The sequence below is a fragment of the Homarus americanus genome, unplaced genomic scaffold, assembly GCF_018991925.1.
Source record: "Homarus americanus isolate GMGI-L3 unplaced genomic scaffold, GMGI_Hamer_2.0 scaffold40583, whole genome shotgun sequence".
Classification (NCBI taxonomy): Eukaryota; Metazoa; Arthropoda; class Malacostraca; order Decapoda; family Nephropidae; genus Homarus; species Homarus americanus.
The window spans coordinates 1-17,234 of NW_024741803.1; the positions used below are offsets into that span (position 1 = coordinate 1).

The 17,234-nt window shown below is 40.6% G+C and overlaps 1 protein-coding gene across 4 annotated transcripts; it reads right to left on the minus strand.

The window, feature by feature from the left end:
* Nucleotides 1–4,619: 4,619 nt before the first annotated feature.
* Nucleotides 4,620–11,893, minus strand: LOC121876040 (WD repeat and FYVE domain-containing protein 2-like). 4 transcript variants are annotated; one of them, XM_042380911.1, is made up of 12 exons: nucleotides 11,699–11,893; nucleotides 10,923–11,064; nucleotides 10,301–10,609; nucleotides 9,711–9,847; nucleotides 9,306–9,411; nucleotides 8,855–8,967; nucleotides 8,391–8,510; nucleotides 7,946–7,963; nucleotides 7,525–7,613; nucleotides 7,145–7,290; nucleotides 6,777–6,962; nucleotides 4,620–6,731 (listed from the first exon to the last, which is right to left on the minus strand). In XM_042380911.1, the coding sequence occupies exons 1-10, from the start codon at nucleotides 11,857–11,859 to the stop codon at nucleotides 7,241–7,243; spliced, it is 1,245 nt and encodes a 414-aa protein (XP_042236845.1). In that variant the 5' UTR covers nucleotides 11,860–11,893; the 3' UTR covers nucleotides 4,620–6,731; nucleotides 6,777–6,962; nucleotides 7,145–7,240. The 4 variants fall into 4 exon arrangements, with proteins under 4 accessions (XP_042236845.1, XP_042236846.1, XP_042236843.1 ...); XM_042380912.1 differs by having other exon boundaries at nucleotides 6,818–7,290; XM_042380909.1 differs by having other exon boundaries at nucleotides 6,777–7,290.
* Nucleotides 11,894–17,234: the final 5,341 nt, after the last annotated feature.

The following is a 17,234-nucleotide window of genomic DNA, read 5'->3' on the forward strand; positions in this document are numbered from 1 at the left end:
ATGGAGGTTTTACATATAATGGGCCCTTGATATAATGGACTTTCATCTCTATATAGTTCATTAGATGGAGGTTTTACATATAATGGGCCCTTGATATAATGGACTTTCATCTCTATATAGTTCATTAGATGGAGGTTTTACATATAATGGGCCCTTGATATAATGGACTTTCATCTCTATATAGTTCATTAGATGGAGGTTTTACATATATGGGCCCTTGATATAATGGACTTTCATCTCTATATAGTTCATTAGATGGAGGTTTTACATATAATGGGCCCTTGATATAATGGACTTTCATCTCTATATAGTTCATTAGATGGAGGTTTTACATATAATGGGCCCTTGATATAATGGACTTTCATCTCTATATAGTTCATTAGATGGAGGTTTTACATATAATGGGCCCTTGATGTAATGGACTTTCATCTCTATATAGTTCATTAGATGGAGGTTTTACATATAATGGGCCCTTGATATAATGGACTTTCATCTCTATATAGTTCATTAAATGGAGGTTTTACATATAATGAGCCCTTGATATAATGGACTCCTTTTGGTATAGGTTAGATTAAGTTAAATTTTATTCGTTGACACGATTCTTGTTTAAGGATATTGGTTAATGGCGTCAGTTTTGAGTGCGTGAGTGAGTGAGTGAGTGTGAGTGTGTGAGTGAGTGAGTGAGTGAGTGCGTGCTGTACTGTATTTGCCTCGGGGGAAGGCGAGAAAAGATCCAACCAAGACAGAGCTTCACTGTTTCAGCTTAACATGATAATAATATTTCCTAAGTGTTAGAGAAGTTATTAGAATGTGTAGCAGTACTGTACCCTACTATATGGTACAGTAGGGTACAGTACAGTGGGGTACAGTACACGTAACTACATCTGTCCATAGCCAGTTTATATATATAAGGTTAACTCTACATCTATAATATAGTTCACATTTATGGATAATATGTCTCTGTATATTACTACTTACGAGCAGATTTATATATATATATATTTATTTTATCTTCCGATATATAATTTTTGCAGCTGAATATCATTTAGTTAAGTCAAGTTCATCGTAGTATATAATGTCATCCTGTACGATAAGGTCAGTGGTCGTTACGAGGTCGTCCAGCGCCTTAACGACAGTCAAGTGTGATCGGAGATAATTCACTCCTCTCTACCCCTTACCCTATACTAGGTGTGGCCAGGTGTGTAGTGTGGCCAGGTGTGTAGTGTGGCCAACATACCTTCCATGGAGGCTCATATCCCCCACCCCCAGTCTACACCACAAACCACGGCAATAGTACGAGCGCCTCACATGGTGTAGCTTTCACCGTCTCACATGGTGTAACTATCAACTACCGTAGCCATCGTTAGTGACGGAGAATAACTGTAATTGTTCCCCAGCTTGAATACAGTAGACTATATGTTTTTGGCCTTTAAGCTTTACTGCTGTAATTCTCCTTAGATATTGGTCCTGATTTTGGTGCGTCAGCTTACCCTACGTCTGCCTCTGTTAAGCCTTGTGTTTATAATGGTTACCGAGTGTATAACTGGATGTTAATTGGCTGATCATGAGAGACTATAATTGGCTGTTAAAGTAAGGCACTGATTGGCTGTTAAGGTAAAGAATGTCACCAAAATAGTCAAATCTACAGGCAGGAATAAGGTGATCTCCCGAGGCTCGTTGTACTTGACAGTGATTTAATAACTAATAATAATGCGTCGCTTAGTTTGGTCTCGCACTGTAATAGGGCATCGCTTAGTTCGGTCTCGCACTATAACAAATCGTTGATGTTTTTTTTTTGTGTTAATTTGCCTTGGATAAATATTCTGACGATGTTGTTAATATTGTTGTTGTGTAGCAAAGTCTTCCACACAGAGTACAACTAGGGAGTGTTACAAGCTTGCCTTATTCTTTATCTTGTCTCTGGTTTAATTACGCACCTTAATTTATTCTTTATCTTGTCTCTGGTTTAATTACGCACCTTAATTTGTTCTTTATCTAGTCTCTGGTTTAATTACGCACCTTAATTTGTTGTTTATTTTGCCCCTGGTTTATTACGGGCCATAATTTGTTGTTTATCTAGTCTCTGGTTTATTACGGGCCATAATTTGTTTACAAACCTCGGGAGTTTACAGCTGATTACTCCACCGACCGGTTCTTACACCAGTTCTCACCATGATCAAGTAACACCCAACAATACAGTGTTACTTAAGTTACTTGTTATTATTTAAGTAACACCTCAGTTGTTATATTAGTTGCTTAGGTATAAAGATGAATATTATTGTGCCTCTGGTGGACAAGTAGCTTCCCATATGACGTGATCTTTGAGTATAAGGCTCAGTATATGGTGGGGCAAGGTCTGTGAGTACCGTATGAGGCTGATGGAGATTGGTGATGGAGAATGGTGTTGGAGGATGGAGAGTGGTGTTGGAGGATGGAGAATGGTGTTGGAGGATGGAGAATGGTGTTGGAGGATGGAGAGTGGTGTTGGAGGATGAAGAAGAAACAGTATTGTTCACTTCTACTCTTGTTTTACCTAATCACTTCCACTTTAACATCTATACTGTGTGCTTGAGTGCAGGAGAAAACACAACACAACACAACACAGCACAGCACAACACAACACAACACAACACAACACGACACAGAACAACACTGGTCTGGTCTGGTTATATCAAAACAGGAGACTGGTTCAGGGACAAGTCTGTACATGCATGACCCCAGAAAGAGAAGAATGTGTCAAACGCTTCAGCTAAAAATCCGTAATTTTATCCGATGTTTTCCGAGTTTTTGAGCGAAATCCACTTAAGTGAGTTAGTTTTTACGTGGATGGTCACACAAAGTTGTGTCACCGAGGATTATGACCTGAGCTGTGTCAACGGGGTTAAGCTGTTGTGTCACCGAGGATTATGACCTAAGCTGTGTCACCGAGGATGTAAACATTAGAAAGCAAATAGCTGATCATTGTCTACCACAGTAAAAAAAATTCCCTCGTGCTGTAGGCGACGCAACTACCAACATTTGTTTTGTATTGGTCGCTAAGCCTCTGTTAACGACACCGTAACTTGTGGCTAAATTGACCATGGGGCTGTGAGGTTGTACGAAGATTGTTAAAGTGACAGTAACTCTTGTGATGATGACGATGTAATGTTTATCATAATTACAGTCGTTCATATTACAGCGAACTAAAGAGCGTTTACTGTAATAAATAAAATTATCCTTCATATTAATCTCTTGTTTTTGTTCTCAGTAATATAACACGTTCTGGTAAATGGTTTTATTACAGTAAAACCTCAATATAATGGACTTACTTCACCATAATAGTTCGTTATAATGAGGCTTTACTGTTTTTTCTTCTATATAAACAAGATTTTTTTTTTCCACCTCAAACATTAGATCTTCTTAAGCTGGTTCAATGGTTAAGCCAAATCCCTAACATTTTTCCGATTTATTAACGGCCCAACGACAACTAAGGATTTTATATAGCTTTCATGTTTAGCTTTTGTGCTTAGCTTTTATGTTAAGCTATTGTGTTAGGCTTTTATGTTAAGCTTTTGTGTTGGCGACAACTCTTGAGCGTTGTAAATATGTTTCAAAATAAAACTTACTCAATATGTGATGTTTTTAATTCTTTATTGTGACCAGGTGTCTCCAGGTAGGAAGTACTAGCAGGTAACAACAGCTAGTAGGTAGGAATAGCTAGCAGATAAGAAGACTAGCAGATTAGAAGACTAGCAGATTAGAAGTCTAGCAGATTAGAAGACTAGCAGATTAGAAGTCTAGCAGATAAGTTCCAGCAGATACGAAGTCCTAGCAGGTAACAACAGCTAGCAGCTAGAAATAGCTAGCAAATTAGAAGACCTAGCAGATTAGAAGACTAGCAGATAAGACGTCCTAGCAAGTGGAAACAGCTAGCAGATAAGCAGGCAGCAGGGAAAGTACCTCTACTAGTGACTGGCCACAGGTAAACAACGTCAGATATTAAGGTAATTATCTCACACCTGTTGTAGTTAACTTGTTCATTGATCTCAAATATAATATTGTTATATAAAGTACGTGTCTTAATAATACGACTCCTCCCTGACTTACGACCACCCGGACATATGACCGCCTCAGTCATAGCAAAATTTTGTCAAATTACGTATTCCCGAGTCCCGACATCAGTACACAGAGAAAATTTGCGTTTGTAATTCACTTTAAAATATCTGGCAAGGTTAAAAGTGAGAGTTTTGTGGTGTTGAGAAGAAAAAGGGACAACCATTTTAGATTTTTTATGTATTATTTAAGCATTTTTGACTTACAACCTGGATTTGGGTCCCTAACCCCGTCGTAAGTCGGGGAGGAGCTGTGTATAGTTTTCGTTATATCTACAGTGTTATACAGTACAGTGGTCCCCAGGTTATAAACAGGTTATGTACCTGAGGACGTTTTTAAGTCATAATATAAGCTATGTTTACTGTACATACACAATAATGTTTAAAATACCACTATATCATGTGACATAGCATCCATCAGCTCACATCGTTAGACATCTTCACTACTGGGTCGTTACTTGGTTAACAGCAGATGGTTTTATTCAGCTCAGAGGTCACCCCATACACTAGGTTAAAGAAATATATTTGTAGAAAATATCCCTCAAGTTTATTCTAAAACAATTTTCAAATAAAATATAGTTTATAACTTTTATCATTTCCAAACTTTTATCTTTGGTAATACAATGAGTTAACATTGTTCAGTAGATCTCTAGCCAATAATCACCCCACGATAAACAAAAGTATACATTAATATACCTTTTTTAATACATTACAGCCATCTAGGATACATAAACTGTAATAGTTCCTAAACTTATCCCCTTCAGAGGTTCAGCTGCTCTTAAAACTGTATTCCCATCAGTGGTTAAAAAGAGAGAATTCTTACTGTATTATTGTAATGTATTCCTCCCCCTAAATATGTCATTGGTTACAGGAAGATTACAGCATCAAGTGGTAAATTTCAATCACTTGTTACTGTACCCTCAAACGTGATAGATTACAGCATCAGTTCACATATTTTACAAGTCATAACTGTACCCATAAGAACATGATACAGTCATGAAACAGTATATTACAAGTCCTGTATTCCTACATATGTGATGGATTACAGCATCACATAATATTTCAGCAAGATTTTACAGCATCACACATACAGATGAATATTACAGTGTGTTCTTTATTTCATGTTCTGGCCAACAGCGTCACACGGACATAACAAATAATTCAGTCGAGATCATCAACAAGATCATTCATAATCCCAGCCTTTATGACTCACCTGAAGAATACCTCCCCCAAGTGCTCACCTGAAGATAGATTAACCCCCCCTAAACATTGTCACCCCTCAGCTTAACCCCCCACAAAAATATTAAAGGGTCGGGGGGGAAGGGGGTCGAATAATCAGGTCGTCCAAAAAAGGCCAAAATCACCACTACAACTAACACGTTCCTAGCAGTTGGTCTCGACTACACGACTAGCAAAAAACTTACACAGTCTTAAGGTGCGACCACACGAGCGTACGTAACATCTCCAGCACGTGATGCTATGGGGCCCTAGAGTTGTGGCCGAGTGTACTAGATCGATATTTATTTTGGCCAATCACGCGTCGAGGACAGACGTACGCTCGTGTGGCCGCAGTGTCAACAAAGTAAACGCAAATAACCTTAAAACAAATCATTAGTTTGTGAGCAAAATATTTAAGAGTATTAATTTATATAGAAGTAAATTAAACCAAATCTGTTTATATATACGATATGTTATGGGGGACTGGTGTGTGTGTATTGGTGAGCTGATACACACAGACATACACCAATCCCTAGAATAAGAATTAGGCTACAGTAACATGAAGCTACTAGAATACAGTACAGTACATGTAAGGTACAGTAAAGTACATATTTATAAAAACAATAAATTCTCTTTAATAATAAGTAACAGAATCAAATTACATCAGATAATAATCACAAATTACCTTTAACATGTTATAAGGTGGACAGTGATGAGCTATATACTGTACAGCACAGCACAGCACAGTACAGCACAGCACAGTACAGTACAGTATAGTATATCTAACAATACAACCTGGGTACAGTTGTCACTACATAGGTTAAGTTAAATGAGGGTCACCTTTGTTTTGTCCAAATAAATAATATACAAAATAATTATTGTAACCTAAATTATCCAAACACTAAATAATTATATATATTAATTATTCTTTAACCAATTATATAATGTAGTGTTGTAGCAGATATTATTAATTATCAAATAAACAAAACTAAATGATTATTCAAACATTACAATAACCGTAATTATTTTATATAAATTATTTAAATAACACTAAAGTCTCTATCTGACTCTTGTAATAATTGTAAAAAGGTCATAAATTATTCAACTGATGTACAAAACTTATATAAGGAACCCATAGTGACAACCCACGCTGTAGTGACAACCCACGCTGTAGTGACCAAGTCCCCCCCCCCCAACCCCCCCATATTGTCATCATCATTACCGGAGTAAGAATGTTCTATGACTGTCATGGAATGCCACGCCACCTGTCGCTGGTGCCTCTTGTGACTGACTTAGACTGGCTTCGTGCTACACCCCATACGAACAATGTTTTGAAATGCGACACTTTGTTATAAGCTGCCTAGGGTGCCTGGCCCAGCACCCAGGCTCTGATATGAGTGCCTAGGGTGCCTGGCCCAGCACCTAGGCTCATCACCTGGGTGTAGTCTGCCTATGACCTGGCAGCACCCAGGCTCTGATATGAGTGCCTAGGGTGCCTGGCCCAGCACCTAGGCTCACACAGTCACTGGGGTAAACACAAACAATGAAAGTTGTTTACAAAATGCACCATCACTGTCAGCTAGGATTGGTAACCTTAGCTCACTGTCAGCTAGGATTGGTAACCTCAGCTCACTGTCAGCTAGGATTGGTAACCTCAGCTCACTGTCAGCTAGGATTGGTAATCTTAGCTCACTGTCAGCTAGGATTGAGTAACCTCAGCTCACTGTCAGCTAGGGTTGAGTAACCTCAGCTCACTGTCAGCTAGGATTGGTAACCTCAGCTCACTGTCAGCTAGGATTGGTAACCTCAGCTCACTGTCAGCTAGGATTGGTAACCTCAGCTCACTGTCAGCTAGGATTGAGTAGCCTTCAGGAGTCAGCCAGTAGTAGGATTTCTGTGAGCCAAGGTGAGGTGACTTCATTCACCTGACATCAATTCAACATACTTGACACGTCCCATATCTTCATCACACGATCTTGACCTATGAAAGAAGGTTTGGTTAGATAAGGTTTCGTTTGGTTAGGTTAGATTAAGTGTTTTTTTTTACCTAATATAATGTAATCATCATATTATCATCATCATACGAGGTGAGGAGAGACAATGAAGCGAGTGAAAGTGAATCATAACTGAAGCGAGCGAAACAAAAATGAATCGTGAATGAAGCGAGTGAGACACAAATGAATCGTGAATGAAGCGAGTGAGAGGAGAGACTTACCGACAGTGAGGAGAATACCAGCCTCTTCATCCAAATCCATGTAGACTACATTATGCTTCACCTCCTGGAACTTGGCCAGAGATGTTCGGCTGTAAACAGAAACAATTTACTTAATGTTCTTCAATATAACATTTTAACTATTTTAGCAGATATATAACATTAGCCCCCTTGAGTACGGTGATGTTAGTCCCTTGAGTACGGTGATGTTAGCCCCTTGAGTACGGTGGTGTTAGCCCCTTGAGTACAGTGATGTAGCCCCTTGAGTACGATGTTTGGAAGGTCGCCGTACACAAGGTGGTAATGGTATTGTACTCAAAGGGTAAAGATTATTCAGAGTATTATTTTATCTTGTTAAAAGCATACACATACATACATACATACATACACCCATATACACACACAACAAAACACGGTAACTTACTGTACACCATTTAAGGTCCTGTCAGAAGCATAAAAACAACAATATATTATTAACCTTCTGTAAAAATAATAAATCTTATGTTAACTCTAAAATATTATGTCATTAAGTCTAACAACAACAACAATAATAATGAAATACAAAAATTAAAATACCATCAACATGAGAAACAATATATGTGTTGTGTTATAACCTAACCTAATGCAACTTAATGTAATGTTACTTAAATAGAACTTAACATAATGTAACCTGACCTGACCTATATATGTTGGTATAGATATAGATATTTAACCTAACCTGACCTGACCTATATGTGGTTATAGATAGAGATATTTAACCTGACCTGACCTGACCTAAACTATATATATTTGTTAGTATAGATAAATAGATGGATGGATGGATGGATAGACGGATGGATAGACAGATAGACAGATAGATAATGACTTACTCCTGATCAGCTATAGTAGAATGGCAGTTGTCACACACGCGGACGTCAAACTCAAACCCCATAATAGGAATGCAGGATTTGTTACTGCTGCAGCTGTCACATACTGCCTTCCCACACTTCCTGTAAGGTAGAGTGTGTTATGAGTGTGTGAGAGAGACTGTGAGTGTGTGTGTGTGAGACTGTAAGTGTGTGTGAGAGACTGTGAGTGTGTGTGAGAGACTGTGAGTGTGTGTGTGTGTGTGAGACTGTGAGTGTGTGTGTGAGAGACTGTAAGTGTGTGTGAGAGACTGTAAGTGTGTGTGTGAGAGACTGTGTGTGTGTGTAAGTGTGTGTGTGAGACTTTAAGTGTGTGTGTGTGAGACTTTAAGTGTGTGTATATGATAGAGTGTAAGTGTAAGTCTGTGTATGTATGAAAGAGTATGTGTGTACGTATGAGTGTAAGTGTGTGCACCCCACCCCCTCACCTGCAATGGTGTTGTCGTAGGCCAATCTGCTTTTGGTCCACCATGGCTCTTAGGTTCCAGAAGAATGGCCGCTCGCAGTACTGACATGAGTCTGCTTCAAGCCACTCTGGGGTCTGGGGGGGGAAGTAGTGAGGGTTTAGGTTAGGTTCTTTGGGGTCTAAGGAGTAGTAGTTAGGGTCTAGGTTAGGTCTCTGGTGAACTGGGTCAGGTTAGGTGTCTAGGTTAGGTTAGGGTCTCTTGGGTCTAGGTTAGGTCTCTGGGTTAGGTCTGTAGGGCCTAAGTTAGGTTTAATGGTGTTTTAACAATATTTTACTCACTAGGGCTCTCACATATTAACAGACATACATACATATTAACAGACATACAGACACGCACATACACACACAGACAGACAGACAGACAGACACACACACACACACATACACACACAGACATACAGACATAGCCTCACCTCCTGTCTATCAGCCTTCATATCCCAGAAGACAATAGTGGCGTCCTCTGCTCCTGAGATCAGCTGGTGACAATTCTTACCATACACCAAAGCTGACACTTTACTCCTGTGGATAAGCTGACACTTTAGTTCTGTGGATAAGCTGACACTTTACTACTGTGGATAAGCTGACACTTTAGTCCTGTAAATAACGGCTGACACTTTACTCCTGTGGATAATATGTTGTTGATATATTTAACCGAACTTAACTTCACCTCATTTAACTTATTTCATATTATATAGAATTTTATATTATTTCATTTCAATCTTAATCACCTTGTGTATGGGGTCACCTGTTGTTAACCATATATTAAAAGTGTCGTCCTGTAGTGAAGATGTTAATATCACCTGAGATCATTAACTTACGTGTGACCTTGTAGTTCAAAAGCAGTTCCCTTCCTCCCACCAATGTCCCAAACGATGACTGATTGGTCGAACGATCCCGAGAACAGCAGTTGGCGGTCCATATCCCATGCTAACGATCTGATTGACCCATTGTGACCCTGTGAAAGAGTGTTAGGTTAATAAACATACATACACATACATACATATATACATACATACATATATAAACACAAACTAACTCCTTCACACACGCACACATCAATAATATAACTTAACATTAACAGTTGAACATCAATGAACAGTTCTTCTCTGTCTCTCCAGATGAACAAGAACAACACTGTGAACTGTTCTCTGTCAGGATCAGCATTCATAGAGCTGGAGACTACTGTTAACTTCATACTAAGGTGAGTGCTCATATAACATTGTTGGGTGTGGTGTTAGGGTGTGTTATGTAGGCTGTGTTATGCAGTAGGTCCACAACACATGCATAGGGTGTATCCTGTACAGTACTTGTGACACACCCTGACACACCCTAACACACCCTGACACACCCTGACACACCCTAACACACCCTGACACACCCTAACACACCCTCTACACAAACCCCATACCTTAAGCACTGTAATGATCTGCGGTCCGCCTTCCTCCAACTTCAACATGGTGATCTGGCCGCTATAATCCCCGACAAATATGTGTTTACTTTTCTCGTCGTACTGTAGGGCCGTACACCAGCCGGAGCACTGGTGGCCTCCTAGCCTGCGGCCGCTCTCCGTGCAGTGGTAAACGAAGAACTTGTCGCGAGCCACCGAGAGGAGCCATTCGTTGGTCGGGCAGAAGATAACGTCCGTCACTCTGTTTTGATGACTCAGGTATTCTCGTACTTGGTTTATGCTGTTGTAGTCCTGCGACACTGAGAACTCCTGCCAATAATGTAGAGTATAAATAATAACAACAATAACAGTAATAACAACAACAATAACAGTAATAATAATAATAACAATAGTAATGTTACGTTAGGTTAAGTTAGATTACGTTAGGTCAGGTCAGGTTACGTTAGGTTAGGTTAAGTTAGGTTACGTTAGGTCAGGTTACCTTACGTTAGATTAGGTTAGGTTAGGTTAGGTTACGTTACGTTAGATTAGGTCACGTTAGATTAGGTAATGTTAGGTCAGGTTAGGTTAGGTCAGGTCAGGTTACCTTACGTTAGATTAGGTTAGGTCAGGTTATACTCACCACAACAGTGCCATTATCTAGACCCAGAAATAATCTCTTGGTGTCAGCTATGTAGTGTAGACAAGTTGGTACTGACGGCAGGAAGTGACACACACTAGGCCAGTACTGTCCTGAGTCTCGACGCTGCCAGATGCGCACTGATCTATGGGGGGGCCTTTATTATGAACCATATATACTGTATAGCTTTATGTCTGTCTGTCTAACTATCCAACAATAATAATAATAATAGTAATAGTAATAATAATAATAATAATAATAATAATAATAATAATAATAATAATAATAACTAATAATAACAATAATAATAATAATAAAAATAATAATAATAATAATAATAATAGTAATTAATCATTTGTCAACACTTATAAGAAATAATCACAAAATAAACTAATAATTAAGTTAAAATGAACCTAAAGTAAACTAATAATAATTTAACACAATAAAGTTAACTAAAGATAATTAATAATACTTTACCTCAGTTAATAAGACAAATATATTAAGTTAAAATGAACATAATAAATATAATATTTTAACTATAATAAAGTTACTTGACGTTATTGATATATTAAGTTAAAATGAACCTAAAGTAAAGTAGTAATTATTTAACACAATAAAGCCAAATAATGATATTGAATAAAGGGAAATATTTGTCATTTAAACAATATAATCCGTTAATAATATAAATACAGTATAATATATAAACCATGAATTATATATAAGATAAATACTTATAGTTTAATGATAAAATAAAACATATTACTGAAGGTATATCTTACTTGTCATCACTAACAGATATAACTCCGGTGGCACCATTAAGGAGTATAGCAGCGTTAACATCATCACCACTACCTTCTATCTTAGCCACCAGCACGGGTCTGTCAGTGCTGGTGGGCTTGGTGGGGTGAGAGCTCCGGAGTGGCTTGATCTCAGCAGCCATTACCCCCTCTTAATGAACAAGATGGACGATGTTGGTTCACTCACCACGAACACTCATAACGGGACTAAATTATTATCATGTTTATTATTTTATTATTTTATGGTTAATTAATTTATATTGTTATTCTTTTAAGGTATATTAATTAATTTAGTGGGATTATATTTTTTTAAAGCCATTATTGTATCCTCAGTAACTTAATCTAGTTATAGTTAATACAATTTAACTTCATAAATAATTAATTTTATATAACCTTAACATTCCTAGTTAACCTAACCTAACCTAACCTAACTTAACAATCCCAAAATAAATAACAATTAATTAACTAACAAATAATTAAACTAATCCTCCCAAAAAAACTAGATAGGTCCGTCAGAGCCGTTCGTGGTAACTCTACAACATGGATCACTCACCATCATATGACCCTGGTATCAACAAAGCCAATGGATGAACTTAACTCTGGATACAATAATTAATATATCACCCAATAATAACCTAATAACTACTACTATATTACCATTAATTTATTTATTGTATTTTAATTTATTATTTGGGTTTTATTAGGTAACTTTAGGTCTATTTTGAGGTTTGTTTTTCCATAATTTATTCCTTAATGTTAAGTGACTGACAGGGTGCTAGTCATGTTCTGTACACGCCTACCTATCACGCCTATCTCTCTCTCAACCTGATTTACCCATTGTTTATCACGCCGTCCTACCTATCACGCCTATCTCTCTCCCAACCTCATTCACCTATTGTTTATCACGCCTCCCTACCTATCACGCCTATCTATCACGTCTGAAACGCTTTCCTATCTGCCTATCACGCCTCCCTACCTATCACGCCTATCCAACACGTCTGAAACACTTTCCTATCTGCCTATCACGCCTCTCTACCTATCACGCCTATCTCTCTCAACCTGATTCACCTATTGTTTATCACGCCTCCCTACCTATAACGCCTCCCTACCTATCACGCCTATCTATCACGCCTATCTATCACGTCTGAAACGCTTTCCTATCTGCCTATCACGCCTCCCTATGTACCTAGACAGTGTAGGTATACAATGTACCTAGACAGTGTAGGTATACAGTGTACCTAGACAGTGTAGGTATACAGTGTACCTAGACAGTGTAGGTATACAGTGTACCTAGACAGTGTAGGTATACAGTGTTCCTAGACAGTGTAGGTATACAGTGTACCTAGACAGTGTAGGTATACAGTGTACCTAGACAGTGTAGGTATATAGTGTACCTAGACAGTGTAGGTATACAGTGTACCTAGACAGTGTAGGTATATAGTGTACCTAGACAGTGTAGGTATACAGTGTACCTAGACAGTGTAGGTATACAGTGTACCTAGACAGTGTAGGTATACAGTGTACCTAGACAGTGTAGGTATACAGTGTACCTAGACAGTGTAGGTATACAGTGTACCTAGACAGTGTAGGTATACAGTGTACCTAGACAGTGTAGGTATACAGTGTACCTAGACAGTGTAGGTATACAGTGTACCTAGACAGTGTAGGTATACAGTGTACCTAGACAGTGTAGGTATACAGTGTACCTAGACAGTGTAGGTATACAGTGTACCTAGACAGTGTACCTAGACAGTGTAGGTATACAGTGTACCTAGACAGTGTAGGTATACAGTGTACCTAGACAGTGTACCTAGACATTGCAGGCATACAGAATACCTAGACAGTGTAGGTATACAGTGTACCTAGACAGTGTAGGTATACAGTGTACCTAGACAGTGTACCTAGACAGTGTACTGGAACAGTGTGGGTATACAGTGTACCCTGGGCCAGTGTAGGTATATGGTGGCTTCACTGGGTGATGTAGGTATATAGTGTACCTGGAGCAGTGTGGTATATAGTGTACCCTGGAGCAGTGGCAGGTATGCAGTGTACCTAGACAGTGTAGGTATACGGTGTGCCTAGACAGTGTGGTATACAGTAATACCCTAGACTTTGATGTAGGTATACAGTGTACCTAGACAGGTGTAGGTATATAGTGTACCTACACGGGTGGTAGGTATACGGGTATTCACCCCTGGAGCAGTGTGGGTGTATAGTGTACCCCTGGAGCAAGACAGTGTAGGTATACAGTGCCTAGGCAGTGTAGGTATACAGTGTACCTAGACAGTGTAGGTATACAGTGTACCTGAACAGTGTAGGTATACAGTGTACCTGGACAGTGTAGGTACAGTGTGCTAGACAGTGTAGGTATACAGTGTGCCTAGACAGTGTAGGTATACAGTGTACCCAGACAGTGTGGGTATACAGTGTGCCTGAACAGTGTAGGTATACAGTGTGCTGGGCAGTTGTAGGTATACAGTGTACCTGGGCAGTGTGGGTATACAGTGTGCCTGAACAGTGTAGGTATACAGTGTGCCTAGACAGTGTAGGTATACAGTGTACCTAGACAGTGTAGGTATGCAGTGTACCTGGACAGTGTGGGTATACAGTGTACCTAGACAGTGTAGGTATACAGTGTGCCTGGACAGTGTGGGTAGTGTGCCAGACAGTGTATTCCTAGACAGTGTGGGTATACAGTGTGCCTAGACTGGTATGCAGTGTCCTGACAGTGTGGTATACGTGTCTAGACAGTGTGGTATAGTGTCCTAGACAGTGTGGGTACAGTGTGCCTAGACAGTGTAGGTATACAGTGTACCTGAACAGTGTGGGTATAGCAGTGTGCCTAGACAGTGGGTATACAGTGTGCCTAGACAGTGTGGGTTGAAGTGTACCCAGACAGTGTGGGTATGCAGTGTGCCTGGACAGTGTGGGTATACAGGTGTACCTGAACAGTGTAGGTATACAGTGTACCTAGGCAGTAGGTATACAGTGTGCCTGAACAGTGTAGGTATGCAGTGTACCTAGACAGTGTAGGTATACAGTGTACCTAGACAGTGTAGGTATACAGTGTACCTAGACAGTGTGGGTATACAGTGTACCTGAACAGTGTGGGTATACAGTGTCCTAGACAGTGTAGGTATACAGTGTGCCTAGACAGTGTGGTATACAGTGTACCTGAACAGTGTGGGTATACGGTGTGCCCTGAACGGTGTGGGTATACAGTGTGCCTGGACAGTGTGGGTATGCAGTGTGCCCGGGCAGTGTGGGTATACAGTGTGCCTGAACAGTGTGGGTATACAGTGTGCCTGAACAGTGTAGGTATACAGTGTACCTAGACAGTGTAGGTATACAGTGTACCTAGACAGTGGGTATACAGTGTGCCTGGACGGTGTAGGTATGCAGTGTGCCTGAACAGTGTAGGTATACAGTGTACCTGGAGCAGTGTAGGTATACAGTGTACCTAGACAGTGTGGGTATACAGTGTTGCAGACAGTGTGGGTATGCAGTGTGCCTAGACAGTGTGGTATGCAGTGTGCCTGAACAGTGTGGGTATACAGTGCCAGACAGTGTAGGTATACGTGTACCTAGACAGTGTAGGTATACGGTGTACCTGGACAGTGTGGGTATACAGTGTGCCTGGACAGTGTGGGTATACGGTGTGCCTGGACAGTTGGTATACAGTGTACCTAGACAGTGTGGGTATACGTGTACCTGGTGTTAGTGTGCCTGAACAGTGTGGGTATACAGTGTGCCTGGACAGTGTAGGTAATGCAGTGTACCTAGACAGTGTAGGTATACAGTGTACCTAGGCAGTGTGGTATGCAGTGTGCCTGGGCAGTGTGGTATACAGTGTGCCTGGGCAGTGTGGTATACAGTGTGCCTGAACGGTGTAGGTATACAGTGTGCCTGGACAGTGTGGGTATACAGTGTGCCTGGGCAGTGTGGGTATGCAGTGTGCCTGGACAATTGTGGGTATACAGTGTGCCTAGACAGTGTGGGTATGCAGTATTGCCGAACAGTGTGGTATACAGTGTGCCTGGACAGTGGGTATACGGTGTACCTAGACAGTGTGGGTATACAGTGTGCCTGGCAGTGGGTATGTGTCCTGGACAGTGTGGTATACAGTGTGGAGCAGTGTAGGTATACAGTGTGCCTGGACAGTGTGGGTATACAGTGTACCTGGACAGTGTAGGTATGCAGTGTACCTAGACAGTGTGAGTATACAGTGTGCCTAGACAGTGTGGGTATACAGTGTGCCTAGACAGTGTGGGTATGCAGTGTGCCTGGACAGTGTGGGTATGTGTCCTGACAGTGTGGGTATGCAGTGTGCCTAGACAGTGTGGGTATACAGTGTGCTTAAGGCAGTGTGGGTATACAGTGTGCCTGAACAGTGTGGGTATACAGTGTGCCTGGAGCAGTGTGGGGTATGCAGTGTGCCTGAACAGTGTGGGTATGACAGTGTGCCTGGACAGTGTGGTTGGTGTGGGTGTGCAGTGCATGTGTGCCTGGGGTATGGGTGTGTGGGTGTGGGTATACAGTGTACCTAGACAGTGTGGGTATACAGTGTGACCTAGACAGTGTGGGTATACAGTGTGCCTGGACAGTGTGGGTATACAGTGTGCCTGGACAGTGTGGATTATACAGTGTACCTAGACAGTGGGTATACAGTGTGCCCTAGACAGTGTGGGTATGCAGTGTCCTAGCAGTGAGGTATACAGTGTGCCTAGACAGTGTGGGTATGCAGTGTGCCTGAACAGTGTGGGTATACAGTGTGCTGGAGCAGTGTGGGTATGCAGTGTGCCTAGACAGTGTGGGTATACAGTGTGCCTAGACAGTGTGGGTATACAGTGTGCCTGGACAGTGTGGTATGCGTGTACCTAGACAGTGTGGGTGTCTGTTGTCTGAACAGTGTGGGTATACAGTGTGCCTGGACAGTGTGGGTATACAGTGTGCCTAGACAGTGTGGTATGCAGTGTACCTAGACGGTGTGGGTATGCAGTGTGCCTGGACAGTGTGGGTATACAGTGTGCCTAGACAGTGTGGGTATGCAGTGTGCCTGGACAGTGTGGGTATACAGTGTGCCTGAACAGTGTGGGTATACATGTGCCTGGACAGTGTGGGTATGCAGTGTGCCTAGACCGGTGTGGGTATGCAGTGTACCTAGACGGTGTGGGTACAGTGTGCCTGGGCAGTGTGGGTATGCAGTGTGCCTGGACAGTGTGCTACAGTGTGCCTGGACAGTGTGGGTATACAGTGTGCCTGAACAGTGTGGGTATGCAGTGTGCCTGAACAGTGTGGTATATAAACAACATAACAAAATAAACAATAATAAACAAAAATTCCATTAAACAAAAGAAAATCGTAACAAAATATTTTAAAGCCTTTGATCGCCTCTATTAAGGTTCCAACACTCACATATCGACGCCATAAACAAAGTGAATCGTGACCTTTTCCCAAACCTCCTAGACACACTATAAAAAGGATCTGGTGTGAGACGAGATAAAAAGAAAAACTTATG